Source organism: Lissotriton vulgaris, chromosome 11, assembly GCF_964263255.1.
Source record: "Lissotriton vulgaris chromosome 11, aLisVul1.2, whole genome shotgun sequence".
Classification (NCBI taxonomy): Eukaryota; Metazoa; Chordata; class Amphibia; order Caudata; family Salamandridae; genus Lissotriton; species Lissotriton vulgaris.
The window spans coordinates 1,029,286,694-1,029,310,510 of record NC_141699.1 but is presented as its reverse complement, the minus strand read 5'-3'; the positions used below and the strand labels follow the sequence as shown (position 1 = coordinate 1,029,310,510).

Here is a 23,817-nt window from a genome sequence, read left to right as displayed (position 1 = left end):
TGTTTGCAGTTTACCCTGTTGTATTTTGTTATATCTGTACCTCTGTGTCTTGGTTCGTTTCCTCCCCTGGTGTAACCCCCGCTCCCCGCTTCCCGCCGCCGTGACATTGCGGCCCGCCCCCTTTTCTTCTGTGTCCTCCCCGCTCCCGCCTCCCAGCTGCTCCTCCCTCCCACTTTGCCTTAAATGGAGAACGCGCAGCGGTCACGCGCAGCGGGCGCGCCATAGGCAAGCCCGTCTGCGCCTGGACCGCGCCCAGCGCCAGGACCCCTGGTCCCCGCCGACGCCAGACCACACGACGGACCTACGACGCCGCCACCCTCCACGCACTCAACGACGGCCGGTACCCCGCCTGCTACCAAGCCACCCCGAAACGCACAAACGGACCCTTCGCCTGCCAAGCCTGCTGATGCACCTGCCTCCGGACCTGCACCACACCTGCCAAGCCGATCACCAGCAGCAACCACCTCAAGTGCATCCTGCTCAACACCCGCTCCATCCACAGACACGCCGTGGAACTCTGGAACCTGCTCGACACAACATCACCAGACGTCGCCTTCCTCACGGAAACCTGGATGAGCGCCTCCTCAGCGCCCGACTTTGCCATCGCCATCCGGACGGATACAAGATCACCCGGAGGGACCGCGTCAACCAGACTGGAGGAGGCATCGCCATCGTACACAAGAACACCATCCGCATCCCGTCCAACTCCGACGACACCCTCACCGCCGCCGAACACCTCCACTTCCAGATACACACCGACCCCAAGACGACCCTCAGAGGCACCCTCATCTACAGACCCCAGGGCCCACGCACACATTCAGCAAAAACATCACAGACTTCATCAGCCCGCACACCCTCACCTCCTCCGACTACATCCTCCTAGGGGACCTCAACTTCCACCTGGAGAACAATGACAGCAACACCATTACCCTGCTGGACAACCTCGGACTCAAGCAACTGGTGAACACCCCCACCCACTACGCCGGCCACACGCTTGAACCCAGTCTTCTCCTCCAGCAAATACATCTCCTTCAGCCACTCCACCGGACTTCATTGGACTGACCACAGCTGCGTCCACTTCAGCTTCAGAAGGACCACGACCCACAACCACCACCAACAGGCTCCTCACGGGAGGTGGAACAAGATCACCGCCGACCAGCTCACTACCTCCCTCAGCCAGAACCCGCCTGCCAGCACAACGGACCCCAACGAAGCAGCCATCAACCTCACACAGTGGATCACCAACTGCGCAGACGACCTCGCACCACTGAAGACCCATCCCAGCAGACCCGGCAGCAAGAAAGCCTCTTGGTTCACCGACGAACTTAAGAACTCCAAGAAGAACTGCCGCACCCTCGAGAAAGCCTGGCGCAACAACCAGACCACAGACAACAGGACTGCCCTCAAGCACGCCACCCGCAAACACCACCAGCTGATCCGCACCACCAAGAAGACAGCATTCAAAGAACGACTGAACAACAACGCCCACAACAGCAAGGAACTCATCAGCATCGTCAAAGTGCTCTCCAGCGCCAGAAACAACTACATCACTCCCTCGCAAGACCTCTGCGACTCACTCGCCTCATTCTTCCACAGCAAGATCGCCGACATACACAACAGATACACAAAACCAAGGAGTATCATATATTCAGAAATGTATTTTCAAAAGGCCCAATGTAGACACAGTTCTTTCTCAAAGAAAAAAAATTCTTCAAAGCAGGCTTTGCTTCTTCTTGTTTGATTTTTATTTGTTCTCTTTTTCTTAAATCCAAAAACAGTCACTTCCAAGGTTGGTCAAGCATATTATTTTACAGCATACAGCCTACGCGTTTCGTCCTCACAGGGACATCATCAGGGCTTGAAATCAAGTGAGAATATGTTATTCATGAGACTCTTCCTTATAAATTAAGAAGTTGAAAATGGATGCGTCTTTCAGGATTTCCAGTACCTATAACTGGTCAATATCTCATATCAAAAAATCAATCAAAGTTAAATCCACGAGGTCCATTCTTTGTTTAAGCAGCGTCCCAAATGTTTTAAATCAATCTCCGTTTCTGAATATCAAGTTTCACTCGCATCCGTACTCCATGACGACCCGCCTGGTAAAGAGTCGACTCGAACGAACGGACGAACGGATCCCTCGACCACTCGCAGTCCGTTTTCCGAGCCAACCACAGCACCGAGACCGCCCTCATCGCAGCCACTGACTACATCAGATCCCTGCTCGACAACGGGGAAACAGCGGCCCTCATCCTCCTGGACCTCTCTGCAGCGTTCGACACTGTCACCGCACCCTAGTGCAGCGCCTCAGCAACATTGGAATCCAAGACAGGGCACTGGAGTGGATCATCTCGTTCCTCACCGGAGGAACCCAGAGAGTCCGCCTCCCCCCATTCAGATCCGAGGCAACCGAAGTCATCTGCGGCGTACCACAAGGATCATCACTCAGCCCAACCCTCTTCAACGTCTACATGAGCCCCCTCGCAGCCATTGCACGCCAACACAACCTCAACATCATCTCCTACGCCGACGACACCCAGCTGATCCTCTCCCTCAACAACGACCATGCCACCGCCAGAACCAGCCTACATGAAGGGATGAAAGACGTCGCTGAGTGGATGAAGAACAGCCGCCTGAAACTGAACTCAGACAAGACGGAAGTCCTCATCCTGGGATCATCGCCCTCCGCCTGGGACGACTCCTGGTGGCCCCCTGCCCTGGGCACCACTCCCAAGCCAACGGACCACGCACGTAACCTGGGATCTATCCTGGACTCCTCCCTCTCGATGACCAGACAAGTCAACGCCGTCTCATCATCGTGCTTCAACACCCTGCGCGTGCTCCGAAAGATCTTCCAGTGGATCCCCACCGAAACCAGGAAGACGGTCACCCAGGCACTAGTCACCAGCCGACTGGACTACGGAAACACCCCCTACGCCGGAACCACAGCCAAACTTCAGAAAAGACTCCAACGCATCCAGAACGCCTCCGCACAAATCATCCTGGACATCCCCCGACACAGCCACATCTCCGGCCACCTGAGAGACCTACACTGGCTCCCCGTCAGCAAGAGGATCACGTTCAGACTCCTCACCCACGCACACAAGGTCCTCCACGACCTGGGCCCCAAGTACCTCAACAACCGCCTGACCTTCTACACTCCCACCCGCCAGCTACGATCAACCAGCCTCGCCCTCGCCGCCGTTCCACGCATCCGCAGAGCCACCACCGGAGGAAGATCCTTCTCCTACCTGGCAGCCAAGACATGGAACTCCCTCCCCATCCACCTCCGGCTAACCCAGGACCATCTCTCCTTCAGGAAGCAACTCAAGACCTGGCTTTTCGAGCAGTAAAGTACCCCTCTCCCCCAGCGCCTTGAGACCCCTCCGGGTGAGTAGCACGCCATGATTGATTGATTGTCTAATCATCGGTCGTGGATATCTAATTTGGCTCCAAGTGTATCAAAACGTTTCTCCAGCATGTCAAACCTGTTGTCCAAAGATTTGAACCCAGCCCTGAGTTCAGCAAGTAGATCTGGGTTGGATTATGTTGTTTCAGAAGCAGCAGTCGATACCTGGCCACCCTCCGCCATGTCAGTGCCGCGATCATGTGCTCCTTCTGTGGCCACAGGGAACAAGAGTATTCTCTGCTTGGGATCCTTCCTGCTCATATCCGAGTGCCCCAAATTTGGTGAATTACGCAGCACCAACGACTACAGCAGGTGCAACGCAGGGCGAGGGCGCTGCGTGGTGGCGCCAAAGGGTAGTTAGTAGGCGCACTGCAATCAGCCACGAAGCAGAAGAGGGGCAGTGGCAAAGGGTCGTTGGGATATCTACGGCGGCACTCGACTGCCTCTGCAGTTATCAATGGCTGGCCCAGTCGTCAAGTGGCTAAGGTTCGGAGGGTGCGCCGCTCTGTTGTGTTCTGGCCTGGGCGTAGGCAGGAGAAGCAGGCAGGCTGGCCCCCAGGTACAGTGGACTGGGGTTCTGAAGATTAGTTGGGCTGTGTGGCAATCCCAGGCCATAGTCGCAGGGCAAAAATTAGTTGGTTCGCCAAAGCAGCAAATCTTCAGGGCCGGTGGCGGGGTTGCGCACGGTCGCACCCAAGCAGGCCGCCGTGCATGTAAAGGCGTATTCTTGGTGCTCCAAATTGCTCACCACCCCCTCCACCACCGAGCGTGGCTGGACAGCCGCCTTCCTGGCACTCCTAAATACCCTGTCACCTTAGAGGCCTACGGGTGCCCTGCCGATGGAGTAGATGGCCCCCGCGAGGGCTGGAAATAGGGCGGGGGGACACGGCGGCCGCTGTGAGTGGGGAGGCGAGAGGGGGGAGCAGTCGGTGCACTCACCGATGTCAGGGCCGCAACCAGGGAATCGCCCACAGCCCTCGCCACAGGACACGGGCGCACCCCAGGGTCGTCAGCTCCGGAGTTCCAGGAGGCCGTGCCGGAGGCCGCTGCTGACTCTGCCTCCCCAAATCTCAAAGTGGTTTCAAACTGGTTGCGGGTGATTTATGCAGCTGGAAACAGTTCCACCGTGGCACCATCTGAAGTGAAACTCGAGCCAGGCCCTGCTGAGGCTCAATGGGCCATAAGTGCGGAGGCAGCCATGGTCTTGCTGGGACACCAAACGGAGCTTCAACGTCGCACGGCCATCTTGGTCCGTGGCTTGGCCACGCCCCATGGTAGGCTCTTTCTTAACAGCAACGGGGAACTTCATGTCATAAGCAAACGTGCAATTAAAGAAAGAAAAAGAATGCCTAACCTGAAACAACGGTGCTCCGGTAAGGCTGTTCATATAAGATGCAATGGTGGAGGACATATTTGTACCACAGCATTTTGGTCTTGCACATACCTCTTATTTAATCGCCCCCTACCCTACGTACCTGGAATGATATTTATATTGGCTTAGGTTTGTAGTGAGGCCCTTTCATAGAAAGCAGATTGCCATATGGGAACATCTGAACAATAGAAATCATTATCCAAAAGAGGGAAAATCCCGACTTTGGTGGTAAGAACAGCTTTGCTTTGAAGATCACAGACAAATACTACAAGTGGCAAAACAAGAAAACGGTACATGTGCAGGGCACCGTGATCAGATACTGGTTCCTACAATGTCAAAAGACTACTATGTCTTGGTGCATTAAAAGCATAATTTGCAAAAAGCGAAAATGACCCTTCGCAGTTGTTTCACTACTGCTACCTTATGGGAAATCTACCAGGAAAAGCTGATGCCAGATAGTGGAATGAAAACCTAGGATATTTGTGATTCTAACCCATTCCCGTTATATAAAGCCTACAGGTAGCGCCTCATATTTTTATGCTCTTGAGCTCAGATTTAAATTCTCTGCTACGCCTAGTGTTGTACATGCTTTCCTCAAATCCTTGCAAATGTTCAGATTTATGTAAATAGGATCTTGCGATGAGAGACTGTATTTGATACAAGCAATCTGTGAGAATCTAATGTAAACCATACAAATATATAAAAAGATGTGAAAGACAAAGATCCTTGGTGAAAAATGGACTATTGATGTAGGAGATGTAACCGGATTCCTCAATCGATATTGGGTTGTCTAATATACTGTGTGTGAAGAACATTACAGCATTTTCAGAGAATTGCAGAGCTGCTGCTCTACTCACTAGTAAGATTCAGGGGTAATTCCCAACAACTTGTACCTCTGTGTATTACTAGTCACCGCTGGAGCAAGGCAAAGCATCTTCAAAGTGATCATTCCCATTCCTTGCTTCCAATGTTGACCCAAAACAAGCACAGTCTTCCCAAACCGAATGATCTGTTGAGTTTCAGCCTGAGAAAATGTTGCTTCTTTTCAAAATTAAACAAAAAATAAGCTTTATCCATCAGTGTAAGAAGACGAGGAGCTACAAGAAGGAAGGAACTGCCTGTGCGTACATGACCTGTGGCAAAGATGAAGGAGTTGGGGAGAGTAAATTACTACAGTTACACTCTTGCTCCTGCGGTTCTCAGTGGAATGAATGATGGCTCTCTGGTGCTAGAAAAACACTTATCTGTTCCCTTCCTCACAAACCCGCACTCTCCACCAGAGAGAGGTATATCTAAATTGCATGATTTCTGCATGCTTTGTTCACAACCTACTATTCAGTGAGAGAGACAGAGCGCCTATGTGCATACTATAGATCTCTTTGTGTAGACCTCCAGGTCTCAGCTTCAAAACCAGCAAAGCTAGCTCAGGAATTAATTCCAATGTTTTGTGGTGAGTAAGTTAAACATTCTTTGGGAACTTAACCAACTATGACGCATGTAATGATTTCCATTATGAATCTTTGCAAAAAAATAAAAATAAATTAAAAGTGGACATATCAAATTTAACTCGTTACTTTATACCCCTGCATCTTTTTATTCCATGGGGCTAGATAACTGGTGTTTGAAACTGGTCGGCTAGGTACTTACAAAGCTCCGCTCAACTGGCTTACCACCGCTACAGCAGTCACCGTTAGCAATACTATTTGGAAATTCCAACCCTCTGGTAAGTTGGTAATTAATGTGCACAGCATGTGTTCAAGTCAAATACCAGAAGTGAGAAGTAATGAGGCTTTCATCAGTTTCATGGGTGGCAAGATGACATGAGCAGATATATCACTCTCCAGATTATGCTCGACAGTGAAAAAAGGAAATGGGAAACAGCTTTTTTTAAAAGTAGGATGATACATTTTGCAACTAGGGAAGTCAGCTGTCCATGCGCCACGTAAACTTGAAGTCCAGCTACATAATGTTAAAATTTACAACTGTTTAAGTTTAGCCATCTAAATATTTACAAGGATAACATAGGCAAAAGTTCCATGCTGAAGGTTCAGCGGTGCACGCTTTGAACTAATGGAGACTCAGAGGCATATTTCTTTCCATCTATTCTTCAGAAAGAGATCAAAAGATCATTCTCATGGCACACGATTAATTAGGATTTTTATCTTGAATGCCACAACAGTGGAGTTTCATAAAGTGGTCATATTCCTGTCTTCAGGAAAACCAGTTTATCCAGTTGACATTAATTACCTAAATGTGTCCCGGGTTTCATGAAAATGACAAGTAATTAATTTATTTTAAAACCTACTCGCAGCCCAATAGGTGTGCAACACTTCACTAGATCGGAGCATTTCAAAGAACAAAAGGTTTCTTGAGCTCCACACCCAAACTCCTGTTACACAAAAATTTGTAAAAGTGAGCTTGCTATTGGTGAGAGGGAAAAACATAGACACTGCCCAATTTGTTGACCTGGGTAAGCAGGAAAGAAGGTCTTGTTATGTTATGTTAACTTTATGTTAACTTTATTTTTGTATAGCGCACGGCTACTCCAACGGAGTGTCCCGGCGCTTTATGATGGCAGCTCATGAAAACATAACAAGCAAAGAAATCCAGAAAACAGCTAGACAGCACAACTAAAGAGTAAAAAGCCAAGTTTTTAGGCCTTTCCTAAAGGACAGCAGATTGGAGGTGCATTGTAAGACCAATGGCAGAGTGTTCCAGAGCTGGGGCGCTCTCAAACCAAAGGAACACCCCCCAATCCGAGCCTTCCTGACTCGAGGCACCACAGCAAGAGACACAGAGTTAGAACGCAATGCTCTGGTAGGACGATAAAAAGCAAGCCTACGTTGGAGATATTTAGCTCCCAGACCGAAGAGTGCTTTATGGGCCAGGGTCAGTGCCTTGAAAATTATCCGCTTACGGATAGGCAGTCAGTGGAGCGACTGTAAGAGTCCGGCCGCACTGGCTCGCCTGTGAAGGCCAAAAATGGCACGTGCCGCGGAATTCTGCACGACCTGTAGTCGTTGCAGTAAATAATCCGGAAGACCTAAATAAAGCACATTGGCATAATCCAATCTGGAGCCAATCAGAGCTTGCACCGTTATCTTCCTGTGCTCTTCAGAGAGCAGAGGAAGAAACTTCCGGAGCATCCTAAGGATGCCAAAACATGAGCCCGTGAGGCCGAGAATCTGTGATCTCATAGTCAGATTGTTGTCGATCTTAACTCCCAGGTTTTTAGCCACCTGAGATACCTGGGCTGGGGGAAACATATCTGCCGGCCACAATGCCTGCCAATCAGGATCCGCGGCGCAGCCAAAAAACAGCACCTCCGACTTGTCAGAGTTACATTTAAGGCTGCACCGCTGTAACCAATTGAACACCGCCCCGAGACAGTCCCGAATGCTCTCTCATCCAAATCCTCCCCTTTCCTACATGTGAAGAGAAGCTGGGTGTCATCGGCGTAAGAGACGATCTGGGCCCCATAAGACTCCGCCAGTGCCGCCACGGGGGTCATAAAGATGTTAAAGAGAGTCGGGCTCAACACAGAACCCTGCGGAACTCCGACTCCCAGTGGCGGCATCTCAGCAGAACCCGGGGGGACCCAGACCGTTTGTCGACGGCCAGCTAAGAATGATGTAAACCAGCTGAGCACCGTCCCCCTCAGACCGATGTTATATAGTCTGGCGAGGAGCCCCTCATGGGGGACGGTGTCGAAAGCCGCCGACAAATCAAGCATGACAAGCATGGCTTTGCCTCCGGAATCAAGAACATCCCTAATAGCCTCAGACACTTCTAACAACGCCGTCTCGGTACTCAAATTGGGCCGGAAGCCAGATTGAGACGGGTGCAGCAGATTGTTGGACTCCAAAAAAACAGAGAGCACACTATGAATGTGCTTTTCCGTAATTTTTGCCAATGCTGGAAGCAACGATATAGGCCTATAATTGGCCGGCGTCTCAGGGTCTAACCCCGGCTTTTTGAGCAGGGGGATCACCATGGCCCGCTTCCAGGCCTGCGGGACCATCCCTTCCCTCAAAGAGCGGTTCAGAAGTGGGTTGATCAGTGGGTTAACCACATCGGCCAATCCTCGCCAGACATTTAGCCGGACAAGGGTCTAACGGTGACCCTGATTTAAGGTTCACTAAGAGTGCCAGAGATGTAGAGAGAGAAATGGGTGGAAAGACTGACAAGACCGAGTCAGGAGTAGATACAGAATTTAACTCAACCCCACTGCTGAGATGAGCTTTCTCTGACTTCCCCAAAAAGGAGTCCTGGATCGATTTGATCTTCTCAGTAAAAAACTGAGCAAGGTCATAAGCCCAAGACTCAGAGGAAGAGGCTTGAGAGAGATTGGATCTAGGGGTTATAAACTCCCTAACCACAGTGAAGATCTCCTTACAGGAATTAGAAGCTGCCTCAATCCTCCTTGCAAAAAAACCCTTTTTCTCGCGAAGGATATCGCGGTGATAGGCTTTAATAGCAGTCCTATAGGCAAGTCTCGCCGCCGGGTCATACTGGGAGCGCCAAACTCTCTCGGCCACCTTACACTGGCGGCGGGCAGAAAATAGCGCTTCCGTGAGCCACGAGCAGAGACCCGTTTAGAAATAGCCCTAGGCGCCCGCACCGGGGCAAGGTCATTCAACCTATCAATCAGCCACAACTGCAAGGAGTCCACATCCCAGTCTAAGTCACCTGTGAAGGGACACGGATGCTCAAGAAAAGCCTGGGCCAAGGTCTCGGGAGTCACAAGATGGAGAGCCCTAGAAGCAGACCCCTGTGGTCTGGACGAAGTACTAGACAACTTCTCTCTACCATGAATACAGAACCTGGCAAGCATATGGTCGGACCAAAGCACCGGAACAAGCTCTATGTCCTCCAGCGGCACAGTGGAGAAGACCTGATCCAGAGTGTGACCCTTGTCATGTGCTTTGGCCATAGTTGGTGCTGAGAACTGGATCACACCATCAAGAAATGACAAAGAAGAATATAAGTTAATTCTGACCGGATTTTTTTGTGTATTTTTGCCAATTGGTACTGGCTTAACTTGTAACACTCTCATAAATCTTGCTCAAGAAGACAAGACTGTCTGCTTGTGAGAGTTTATGTCTGCCTGGAGAAGAATGGAGGGCTTTCTCGCTTGTGGATCCACTTGAATTATGCCATTAAAAAAGTACCCTGGAGGTCAAAAGAGCTGCCCTCTTGTAGACCCACAAGACTAAGAGGATCTAGGATCTCACTGGGAGAAGAATTAGCAAGGCCACTAGGAACTGGACTTAAGTCTGTGGTCCTCACTGCAAATGGGGGAAATTGATTCTCTCTGCTGAAACCTGTGGTATAGCGTCCAGTGAGTAGTTACTGAAAATCTGGGGCCAACTGGAGTACTAGGACAGAAGATATAATATGATTGAAGTAAAAAATAAAAGGAGCTTCAAGGTAACCTTGTGCACACTTCACTGCCCACGGCTCCCAGCCCTGCAGGGCTGACTTACTGGCCTTCAAAATTTTTACTAAGTGCTCAGGATAACCCAGAGAGTGGAGCAGACCCCAAGCATTTGGTGTGCTTCAGTGTTTTTGTTGGACATAGTTCTAGGCTGGTTTCAGCCCTAGTGGATTTAAACCCTGGTGGGTGGGTATTGTGACACTATGAGAGCACTCTAATATATTGTGGTTTCAAGGACACGGGTGAGACACATTGAACACTGATGAAAATAGATGTGCAGGTCGTGGAGCATACCCATAACCTTTGGAAACATCTGTGAAGCCCACCTCAGACGCGGCTTCCTTTGCTGTTCTGCTGGCACATTTTGACTTCCAGAAATATGACAATGCAAAGGCAAAACTCTTACCTGGAGAGATCCACTAGGCTGCGCCTTCCCTCGAATCATTGCTAGTTGGTAATGCAGAGAGCTTAGGATTTATAGACTAATGGACCCCTTAGGATAATAATGACTTTCTTGATGGTAATGCTTTTCTTTGGATGCGTTAAAAAATTGTCACGTTCTGGATTCATTTCATTTCTATTTGTCGTTTTTTTTTTTATCATTAATATTCACTCGTCAACAAAATGATTTTAGGACTTTTAACTTTTAATTTTTTTTTTATTATAACATTGTTCTGTTGCTGCTTACATACACAGCTTGCACTTTTCTCAGAAAAATGCCTGGCTGTTAGCAACAATCAGCGGGCTCGCACATGATTACTCGTTGAAAAAGGCTTTTTACTATTAGGTGCTGGGAGGTTCGGATTGTGAGAAAGCTCACTCATAGCTCATGTCAAGACTGCAGACTGTCTCTCTCTCTCTCTCTCATAGAACAATCTCATTTCCCACAGCTTGGTAGTAATACCCACTATTTAAGCACTAAAAGGGTTCTGTTTGTGAAATTTTATACTGGATTCTTGAAAAGGATATAGAAGAAAAGCTGGATAATTGGAATACGCACAACAGACCTGGTATTTGAGGTCTTTCCCAACAAAACCACTGCCATGTGCATGGCTAAAACCTGAAATAAAACTCCAGCTGTGTGCTGTATTCAACACAGTCCCTTGGTAGCCACTGCATTTCCTTCAGTACATGGAGAGCCTGGTTTTGCACCAATTTGTACTTTCCAAGGGATTTGTAAATGTAAATGTAAATGTAGTTGAGCTTATATAGCGCACAGCTACCCGCAGTGGGTGTCCCGGCGCTTGCTTAGGGAACCCGTCCTGATATTCCCCTGTGTGATAGCCCCAGCAGGTATCCACAAGGTGAAAGTCAGGCATCCCGCCGCGAGGGGCCGTTGTGGAGATTAAGCAAGCTATTGACCAGAGTCGCAGAGTGTGAACCCGTGAGTCGAGAAGGCACCGGAGCGAGAATTATCGAGTCCGTGGAATTTTTAGCCCAAGACCTGCCGAGGCGGGGAATTGAACCCTGGTCCAGGACCGATCTCAGCTTCCGGGTCTGCCGCCTCTAACCCCTGAGCCACACTTCTCCATTTCAAGTGGCTCTAATCAGAGTCCCTTGTTTTTCAGTGCAACAGAGCGCACACACATTCTCACTCACACTTTCTGCTTTCCTCCACACCCCTCGCATTCTCCTTAGCTGGTGGAATCCTAGCTTAAAAAAAGAAACCCTCAGAAGCTGGGAGCAGAAATGCGTGAGAAAAGAGGCTGAATTCCAACAGCATCATCCCGCCTGCTGAGTCAGAGACTTCTCTGCTCACTGCTACCTACCTTAGTAATATTGTATTTCAATTGTATTTATATAGTGCTTACGACCCCTGACGAGGCGCCGAAGCGCGCTATTCAGAAACTCATTAAGGATTAGTGGTGAATTTGTATAGTGAAATATGAAAGTAATTTGAGTGGTGGCTATGTTAGTCAGTTATTTGGATGGAGAAGGATAGTGAAGGGATAGAAGAGGGGAAAAAGGTTTGCATTTATATAGCGCTTGATACCCCTGATGAGGTGTTGAAGCGCTCTTTCTGAGAGTAGCAGGCTACTCCGGAACCCATTTAAGATTAGGGGTGAATTAGTATAGTGAAATATGAAACGTGAATAGTCATTCAGATATTCCCATTGAATAGCTGTGTACAGCAATTAGAACCTAGTTAATTTGCCTTTGCAAAAAACCCTGACCAAACGCTTAGATAACTTTAAACCAAGGAAGTGCTGGGATGGGCCACAGGTACATAAAATACTGGTGCTGTCATTTCATTCACATCAGTATTTTCTACGGACTACTATAGATGCTGCTGGAAGGACACACTTCCGAATCGTTGCAGGAGGTGCAAGATGCAGGGAACGAGTTAGCCTGACCCCTTTTTCATAGCGACCGAGTCAATAATGTACTAGGACCCGTGCCTAGATCGGTACGCTACGACACAGAGTGCCAATTAATTGAGGATCCTCTGCCAAATGACAAGTTAAATCCAGAGTGCCAATATCGGTAATATAGTGGGACTATCCGCACCACAGCGAACCTGAAACCATTTAACTGAGGACACCCTGCCCATCCATAAGGAATGTGTCTGCCAATGAAGTAACACGTCTAATTGCAGAGCATTAGAGGAACTTGCATACAAGGAACTGCCCACCCCCCTCACTGTCCTGAAGAAGACCCGCCATGTAAGGGGTAGTATCCCTACAACGAGGGTTGAAACGTCGACCACCAACTGTAACACTTAATCGGAGTGTGACCTTGTACACCTGTTATTGATGATGTTACACTAATGTTATACCTGATTTTGGATTAATTCCGGCAAGGCTCCCCTGAGAAGCGATCTTCAATTGTTGAAAGCAATTTACAATTGAATTGTCACTTTACCCACCCACACCATTCCTCAACACTGCACTACCCTCCCCCTTCCCTGTACAGTGGGAACTGTTAAGATGTGAATTATTTATTTATATGTACATACACCTAAAAATGAAAAAATACAGTGAAAAACGTATCAACACTATTTGAATAAACAATAGTGTTCCACAAATATACTGGTCAATGAATGTTTATCCTTAAATTGTAAGTTACTCCCAATTGGTCTGGGACCACTCTTTCTATACCACGTAACTACCCAGGTCCCTTTGACAACCGGGTTGACCCTCTAACTGTAATCCAGAAGGACTGTGGCAGTCTACAATTCCAAAGTGTTAAATTATATCCAGTGTCTCAGGAAAGACACTCAAATGTGTTGGTGTTTAATTAGATTTCTGTGTGCATAGGGTAATTGCTCCAGTCTCAGGGTGTGGAGTGCACATGCATGGCAGGTTACCAGAGTTTAAGTACCCAACTATGGGGTTGAGGGGGGATGTTATTACATGTAATATGAAAGCTCCCAGAGTTCTGGGAGGGTGCAAGGAAGGCGAACACTGCTGCTTCAGGGACCAATATTGCTGCAGAGACCGTACTAGGACCATTTACCTGGGCCCCAGCTCTGGGTTTTTATTGGGTAGGTTTAACAGGAGTACCCCAGCACAACTCAACACAGAAGCCTGGGGCCAGGTGACGTCAATAGAGTTTAGACACCACTGCACAGCGCGTTATTTTGGAGGTTTTCAGGTTTGAACAAAGAAATCTAGTCACTGCATCTTTTATGACACCTTTTCTCCAGTATGTGCAAGTGGCTGCGAAATGTCAGTTAGACCAGGTGTCCAACGTAACCCTGCTCACAGCAAGAGCAGGAAGCACCAGGTATTGAACGAATGATGGACCACTGGGACAGCACTGAGATTATCTGATTATGTGACCCTGCTCTCATAACTATCTGCCTGGGAGGCTATGATCCTGTCCCAACAAAAGCTGGCAGGGGCCCAGCGGTGAGAGTGTACAGCGATGGAATGCTACAATGCCATCTTTCGATTCATTTAGCAGCTGCTCTGACAGAAATGCCTGCATGTGGCAGGCACTGTGCTCCCAAGATTGGAGGATCAGGTATAAGGGAGGAGCCTCTGCATGTGAACTAAGGGTCTCCATTCACTAGTGAATGGAACAACTGCGTGCAGTCAGAGGCGTCACCAAACTGCATCACGTTCTGAAATGGCTGCTAGCTAGCATGGAGAAGCGCCAACTTCAGGGGCGGGTCTTTTTCCAGAACCAATGCAGGATTGCGGGCTGTCGGCGACTATATTTAGTCTACCAATGTACCCCGTAGCCTGCAAGCCAAAAAGCTCTTCATTAGCGGCTTTGCCTGCCTCCAGGATAAAAGGATGAAACAACGCCTTTTTATGAACTTCAACTGGGAGACCGAAATCTGTGCTGTATTTGGGAGCATTCCCTCTAAATGTGAAAGGCTGCTATGCGTGATATCCCCTTTTGGCTTTTTCAAGTGCCTACGCAATGAGGCAGATATGCAACTTTAATAAGCTTAAGAAATGCACATCTTTAATACTGGCATGCTAGAGACACTTATTCCTCGTCTGGCGAGATTGAAGACTTGAAAACATACAACTCAGAGATCCAATGTTGCAAAAACGACTATTAGAGCAACTCCAACTCTGGTCAAGGGAGCATTGTGGGAGGTTTGAGAACACACAAGGATTGGAGAAAGCTCGGCCAGCAGATACCTATGGACTCCAAATGAAATGAAAGCAAAACATAGTGCGCCATACAACCCTCTCTCATATTAACACACATCAAGATATAAATATTACACGCTTGAGTGCTTGTATTGCACAAAATGCAGTAGCTTAAAAACCCATGTTTCAGTTAAATATGTAATATATTTCACGTTTTATTGTAAAATAAGGGGTTCACTATTATAAGGATAGACCACAAGCCACTCTGCAGAGATTTACCACAATCATAGCTTCTAGGGTTATACAGCACATGCATTTAACCTATGTGGCAAAATAATCAAGTTATGCAGCACATTCCATGGCAGGACTACTTCACCCATATGAGCTAAAAATACTTTTTGTGCAATCTGAAACTTAGGTGGCAAATTATTTAGCAAAGGAGTTAAATCCAGAATCGAGCAGTAAACGCTGCAGCAACTGAATCACAAATACACTGCCCCTCACATTTGTCCAGGACTTATCAATAATGTATTAATGAAAGGTAAACACACCCTAAACATTCCAATTCCAAATCAGTGCACATTGGTAACTATACTGTGAAGCAAACGTCGTTTTCAAGGCAAATCCCACAAAACAAACATGCAATATAAAAAATATATAATGGGTAATGTGTAATATGGCGCTGTACTGCCATCTCAGGGTTCAGACGACCTTCACAAACCACTCTGTTTTGTGGTTTTAGAGGTCAGCAGAACTCCTTGAGAGCAACAGAGAGCCACATCACACTTTTAATTGCAAGAGCTCATTACAGCCCGATGGTACAAGCGGTGACCCCCACCCTCCTGTTGGCTGCACTGGTACCAACATTAAGAAATCAAATTCCCTGCGAAGGGTACAGCACTCAAGCATGAGCTAAGGACCATTCTTACTGGTGTGTGCAGGACTACACAGACATCCTTCACATACAAACCTAAAGGCACTCCTAATAGGCAAAAGTAGTAGTCTCACTCCAAAAAGTTGCATTACATTATTTATTGTCACACCACACACTTACTTTTACATTTACAATGAACTTTCAGTAGGGAAGTGCTCGCCAGAACTGTGATTCTACTATACGAGATTTAATATCAAAAGTTTGTGTTTTCATTGAAATCCTTATAGAGACACATACAAAATTACTAAGATACTGATCACGGAGGCCATCCCTTGAAAATATAGAAGTTACTTAGCCGTTAGACGCATATTGCACGACTACTGAGGTCAATGAGAATGCATTAGCGTGCTCTATACCAGTAACAGAGGTAAGGGTTACAGCACATAGTGCACTAATGCAATAAGGTAACACCCATAACTTTATCAATAGGGAACGTTAGTCTGACTTGTACCAACTCAATCACAATCTCACATAGGGACTAGTCCAATATTATGGGAACATTAGCGCTCACCCTACATAAATGTGAGAGACACATCATGAGTATATATATATATATATATATATATATATATATATATATATATATATATATATATATATATATATATATATGTGCCTTAATTTACTGTTATTTTAAGTTGTGTGTCAAATCGATTTTCATTGCAATTTTTAAAATATACACGAGATGTTCCAGAATGCTCAAATATTAACAGGACAAGCTTGTATATAAAAAGGGAAATGAAGGACTCCCTAACCGTGATAAAGACTGTGGTTGAAACACGTCTGCCTGATGATCTGATTAAAAGATTCTGAAAATTTGGAGTTCCTGGATTTCAGTGCTTTCCTCTTGTTGCAAAGATATGGGAAGGCTTTCTACATTCCACTCAACACTAGGAGCCAAGAAGCACTGCCATTATTAAGAGAATAAATATATATATATTCCCTGTTTCTGCTAGCTACAGTTCACCTTCTAACGGTGTCGGTGCCTGCTACAGCGGCAGCCACCGGTTAACTTTAATTAACCAAGCTAAGTCCTCCAGAATTCCGGGAGGAAATACGAAGCAGCACACTCGGAGATTTATGCACAAACCTTTATTGAGCACAACAAGCAAGACGACACGTTTCGGCGTTAAGCCTTTTTCGAGAACCATGCATGCGCAAATTCCCATGGAAATAGATTTCCAAACTCATAGAAAGTGAAAAAACACTACATTCAATGCTTGTTTTGATTTCATGCCGTGCTGCTCGATAAATTCACAATTCTCAACTACACCCTCAGTCATCATATAGTGGCAAGACATTAATATACAGCAATTATCATATTCATTTTACCACTTAATACTCAATTACAGCCTTATTTCATTGATTGTGGCAGCATTTGGTTTTAAATAAAGGTTTGGGATAAAGTCTTGCTTGTTGTGCACAATAAAGGTTTGTGCAAAAATTTCCTGGTGCGCCGCTTCGTATTTCCTTCTGGAATTCTGGAGGACATCGCTATACATATATATATATTTAGATCAGTTTCTGTAAATTGACGGGGCCAAAAGGGAGAGGACACTTTAGAAGCCACAATGCAGATTGAGAAAGGCTGTGAAAGTCACAATGCAACCAAGAGTAACTTGCAGAAGTTAAAGGCGATTGACACAGAGTTTAGAATTTTAGTTCATGGGCACCAGAGGGGGGTGCCTGGAGGACCACCTCTATGAATAGCCAAGTCATTCACCAAAATGGTGTTCAAATATCCCCTTCATCCACCCTAAAAAGAGTGAATGGAGAACCAGTGTTAGCGGTAAAATTAACTCAACCAAACCCATCCCCAGCCAACCTTCCTTCAATGAAGACCGGATCCACTAGCTCAAAGCCCAAACCACAATCTTCTGAATGTCAAAAGGCAATCTCATGAGAAAACTCTTATTCTGTGGTCTAAATTTACAAGTACATGATTTGTGCACACTTTAGCCATCTAGCAAAAACTAAACTATATTTAAAGTTTAATAAGTTCACCATTTCCGGTTCGTGCCCAAGACAAACCGAGCAACTGCAAATTGTATATGCTATTCAAGCTAGCCCCTATGAAACGTTTATCTCCTGCCTGAAACAGTGCATTTTATTGTTTAATCACTAGCACAGAATAGTTAAACTCATAGGTTACATCTAGTGTATACATTTTAGCCGGACATAGCAGTGCTTGCTTCATGGCATAAGGAGATGTGCTGAGCAAGTTTCCATTGCAAGTGCCTCTGGAGTGAGCTTCCACAAGTCAAGGGCCAAGTGGTAAAACAAAGAAGATCAAAGCAGACAAATCAGCTGACAATATTATGCTAAAAAAAGGAGAATGGTGGATTCACACAAAGATTCTAAATGGCATGCACTTAGCCAACAGTAGGCACTTGAGCATTACCCAACAAACCTTGGTTCACACTTACCCATAGAGCTCCCTTGAGGCTGCCAAAATAGTAGATGTTTTTCCAGTTCCAGGTGGCCCATAAAACAAAAGGTTTGGGAGCTGCAAAACCAAAAAATGGGACATCAGAAACTCTGCAGTGAATGGTGTACTTCAAATCAATTTACATTGAGGAAAGAATACAAGATGCGCAAATGCACCAGCATTGGCTGGTTTTGTAGGATCCACCCATGGAGTAGATATTTCACATGGCTCACAGAAACCGATGAGCAACCTTTTGTACCATTTATCCTTTTCGAATACTATAGGAATATCGGTAAATGAGAAACTGCAGTGCTTAGGAAAGTTGAAATGCATAAAGTGAGAAATTAAGGAACTGTTACCCCTTTCTCACATGAGTGCTCTCCCTATCACTTAACTGTCCAGGGCGCTGTGGCAAAGCACTGGGGGATTTCTCCTTATAGACTGGGGTTAGTCAGTGTTAAGGGAAAGGCCTCCGACGGACAGTCGCGGCTGCTGAACAACCATGTAGCCCACATTATCTTTCCACTGGAATAATAAATACAGCCCCCCTCCGAGTTTTATTTTTTTTTTTAATCTCTTTTCTATAAGGGTTTTCTCTTTTGCTAAAATGGCATCCAAACGTGCATGGGACAGAAAATTGTCACACTAACCAACAGGATGCACCAAGTGCATAAAAATACCCTTCCCTTCCACCCAAAAAAGAAAGAAAAATGTACAGCCCCAGCACACTGTAGCTCTTCAGTCATGGATCCAGGCAAATCCAACTAGCTGGTAGCAGATCAACATCCATTTGTACAAAATCTAGTGGCCATTTACTCTGAAATCGGCCCTCATTCCTGAACTATCACACCACCTTTTTTATGGTCTGGCTTGACCGCACAGCTGTCGCCTGACAATTATGTGAGCATCACTAGAGAGGGGATTTGGCTCCGCCTACATGTTGGGAGCCAGGAGTATATGTTTTGATTGTTGAGAAGTTCTGTGTCTCAACAAAAATTTGCTTGCCCTCCACGCAACTTTGATAATTTGGATTATTCGATTGTACTGTTATCCAGTTTCTTAAGCTTGAACTTTCAGGGGCGCACACAACATTGGAATGCAATTAAAATGTATTTGATAAGTAGGTCATTTCCGTAGATTTTTTTCCCCCTGGCAGCTGCACAGATGGGAGGAGGGTATTCACTAACCCTCATGGATTTTTAGGTCTGGCTCAGTGCAACTTTCACCCGGCCTTTTAACCTAAACTAATAGAATTTTACAGTGCTTTACTTCTACATCAATACATATGTATTCCCATGCTATGTACTTCCAATGTGCCACATTACCATACAACATTCCTTTAAGGACAGATCTAGTGGTATCGCCAATGCTTGTTCAAAATTGCTTTACGCACTGTTACTATGACATGGGTTATGCTCCAAATTCTCGCGTTTTGTGTACTTTCCCTAGCGTTATTTGAAAAAATATGATTTCCCTATGGTCGCCGGCTCTTATTTAACGCATCTTCTTCTGTAAAACATGCAAGACACCAGAAGCATGAAATACACATCTGGGAAACTGTTTAACAGATGTAAAATGTACGTTGCTTGCAGAATTGTTTCTTCAGAGTTCTTATATCCGGCCCTATACTTCAAACCAGGGGTCTCCAACCTTTTCTGTAATTAAGAGCTTCTTATGTTCAAATGAAAATTATACCGATCTACTAATATAGCTTAGTCTGTCGGACAAGATTGCATTAGTGGCCAACCCAGACAAGATTACCAGCAGTGATCACCTCAGTGCATCAGGCAGGGTTACCAGCAGTAATGGGAAAAGGCTTTAATGATTTGCAATGAGTCTTCATGGTTAATAAATGGCGGTCATAGCTGCAACGCCCCTGGCACCAAGGTAATAAATAATATTAAGAATAAATCTCCCCAGTGCAGCATGATTTATCACTTAGACATCAGCTTTAAGTATATTCAATAGAATTTGGAAATCCAACAGTTTTTTCTACAAACATCAGGTTATGTGTTGGGAAAATGCACATGGTTGTCTCGAGTAAACGCTTTTTAATTTTGTAAAACATGCATTATTCAACCTAGGAAAAGCTTCTAAGTTAGAAAACTGGGCTGCACACAAAAGAAAGCTACTCTATGGAGATGCCTGCTTTAAACAAATTACCAGTTCGCAGGAATTCCCAATATTTACATCTGTGTCTACGTTAAAAAACTAAAGGTGGCACACGCCGTGACCCACCACTAGCCTTCAAAGTGCTGATGAGCCAACGGCGTGTACTTTAAATACCATCTTCAGATCTTCTGTGGGCTAAAAGCAGCGCTGTCCTTTACAGTAACCCCATACGAAGCAGGTTGTGACCCACAGAATACCTTTGCAGCAGTATTTTTAGATGACCGTAAACACTATATCTAGACCGTATGAAACGCTTTCCAAACGTAACCAAAATACAGCACGGACCAAGTATCAACCTGGCACGGATATATTAGTGCTAATGGTATTAAATATACATAGATCCCCGGAAAAGGCAGTAGGAAAGGTTGTAGCAAAAGAGCGTGGGAGTTTGCAAACACGTTTCCAGAGTGAAAGATTAGCTGCACAAGAATCAGAAGTCAAACCCTCAGAAGCAGCATATGGGATCATCAGGTTTAATTGGACAATTAATGTGCACACTTAACAGCGTGGCCATATAATTGCTATCTTTAATTATTTGGAAAATGCATAAAGTGAGACCAATGGGCAACTCAGAACTACGAGGGAACGAGCAAAGAACAGAAACAGTGCCATGTACAAAGCAGGGGCGGTGGTATCAATAGGGCAGTAGGTGCAGTAGCACCGGGGCTCAGGGCAGTGAGGGGCCTATGGAACTCACTTATGGCGGTCGTTTCCTATCAAACTGTGGGTCAAGGGGCCCACTATTAACGAGTGCGCGAGGGCTCCTGGTATCCTTTTAAGCCCCGCTAAAGGGTAGGTAAACTGGCAGAAATACAAGCCGTGAGCAGATACTAAACTCACTGCATTCACAGAGTTTCAGATTACCTAAGGAACCAAATTCCACACTTCTGACTTGCAAAATCAAAGGGCAACCAACCTCCCCGCTTTGCTCTCTCTTTGAGCTTTCACTACACCTACAGAGACATCTCACTGATTATGAAGGTACATACTTAAAGCAGGTTCGAAGAACAGAGTCAATTCAAAAGTGCAGTCTGAGATAAGCTCAATGCTGTTCTTGTATGAGGACTCTGGTTGCTTTTATCCTTAAAGAAGTGGTTGATTAAAAACTGGAAGTTATTTCTCCAACTCTGGGATACTGGAGGTACCATCCCTTCACATGGGCTTCAAAGATTCAAAATGAACACAGCACAAGCCACATTAGTGTTAACCCAATGGAAACCTCATTGAATCATTCCCTGTAGATCTTCCCAAGAACTAAATCTAAAAGAGGAGCTTTATTCCATATGACACCCTACATGACGAACTATTACCTCTTTCTACCTTGATAAAAGCACTACAGCAAGGAAACAATACGAGTCGGCTCCCACTGCTCTGCCCAAGCTGAAAATCCTCCATCGTGCCACTCCCACCCCACCTCGGTGTGAAAATTGATCTTCAAATAAAATTGAGACTATTCAACATCAACTGAGGCCTGGAGCAGGATATTACGTCCCACTGTCTGAAAAGAAGTGCTGCAAAATTGGTCTAAATGGGACATGACTCATTCACGATCATTCTCCCTTCACACTTTTGGAAAGAACCAAAACACAACTAGTACATCATTCAAGTGTGCAGTCGCGTTCTGCTCAACACAAATAGCCATTTCAGAAGCGACCTTCCAAGATACATCTCTAAATTCTTCGATGATGACGTTATTTTTACCCCAACTTTGCCGACCATGGCTAGGAAAATGAAGCTCATGGCCATGGTCAACACATGGGCTGGCAAATCCAATGCAAATCCGGAAACAGAATTTCAAAGAATCATGCAGTCACAATCTAGGCGTCAAATTGGGAGTAAACAGCTTAACATACACCTGGGCTCATGCTCGACTTTATGCTCATACACAGTAGTCTAAATGCTGCCACTGTTGCAGTGCAACAACAGATCATCAGGCCTCATTATTATTGACCTCATTAAACTCATGCACTAACACAATACCTGTTTGCACTGAAGAGTGTGAGGAAGCCTCTTAAGCACTCAAATGAATTCCATGCAAAATGACACACCTTGATTGAAATGTTCCACTATGGTGGATCCACCATACTGGTCATGCTGGCCTCAGCTACCACCAGAAAACTAAAGCAGAGCATACAATCCACCATCAAGTCCTAAAACAAAGGGTTGGCCATGCTTAGAAGAGCCATACGAAACACGGAAAGCCAATGGCTCAAGTCAATAATCAAAGAGAACAAAATACACTCACAACAAAGTCTAACACACTGCAGTAAAAAAAGTTAAACAAGCATTTACAATGCAATGGTCTCGGCATTATTAAATCATAAATAAATGGCATTTTCATTTACATTGCCAATAGCTTAATCGTTAAATAAATGGCATTGTCATTTACAATGCCAATATCTTAATCGCTCGCAAATGCATGACCTATTGCATTTACACCCACACAGAGCCATACACACAAAGCCACCCCCACACACATACAGAGCCACCCACACAGAGCCACCCACAGAGTCATTCACATAGAGCCACCTACACAGAGCCACCCTCACACAGACAGAGCCACCCACACTTAGAGCCACCTACAAAAAAAGTATCCACAGAGCTACACACACACACAGAGCCCCCCCACACACACACAGAGCCCCCCCACACACAGAGTCCCCCCACACACACAGAGCCCCCCCCACACACACAGAGCCCCCCCACACAGAGCCCCCCACACACACACACAGAGCCCCCCACACACACACAGAGCCCCCCACACACACACAGAGCCTCCCCACACACACAGAGCCTCCCCCCCCCACACACACACACAGACCCCCCACACTACAAATCCCATGACAATCGCTACCACCACTCAGAGCCTGCTGGTATGACCCACACCTCCAGGATTCCCAATCTGCATACAGCTCCTTGGTGCAACAGTAATCCCTGCTCCGCCACACTGCAACGCGCCTTCAGGCCTCAACAAGAGGTACCTGGACCACAACAGCATCAGGAGTTAAAAATCAAAGCTACACCCATATAGAAAATGTTGTGGTGAGGGATACAGTTAAGAAAGAGAAAATTTGTTATGATACAGCTGCTGGCCTGGTAAGTGAAGTTGGGTTGCCAGACTAGGGGTGAAGATGGCTACTGTGCAAAACCTTGGACTTTTGTCCTTGTGTCTCCCTCTGCACAGTCTCTTTTGTGATGAAATGGTGCCATACAGAAAGGCATGCACATGGGATGAAGTTTACAAACCTCACACAGACACACGGTCCAGCCCGAGCTGCAGGTCTGCTATCATGTTGACCACCTGCAGGGCAGACATCACCTTCACCACAGCAGGCAGGTCCACGCTTTACCTAGAAGAGAGCCGTGCCACCCAGCGCTTCTGCACACCTCACTCTCCAGGCCTCTTGAACACACTCTTTGCGATGCAGACAGTCCTTGCAATGTGAAAGTGTCAAAAATTAGGACAGTAGAAGAAAGCCCACGGCCGGGGGTTGCTCACGGGTGTCGTGCCAATG

General features: G+C 46.2%; 1 protein-coding gene across 1 annotated transcript in view; it reads right to left on the bottom strand.

Annotated features, from left to right (window-relative positions):
• RFC4 (replication factor C subunit 4) overlaps window positions 1–23,817 on the bottom strand; it is a 119,350-nt gene that overhangs the window by 45,383 nt on the left and 50,150 nt on the right. The window contains exon 4 of the mRNA XM_086944350.1: window positions 18,129–18,208. Coding sequence (XP_086800476.1) covers window positions 18,129–18,208 — 80 coding nt within the window. The remainder of the gene's footprint in view (window positions 1–18,128; window positions 18,209–23,817) is intronic.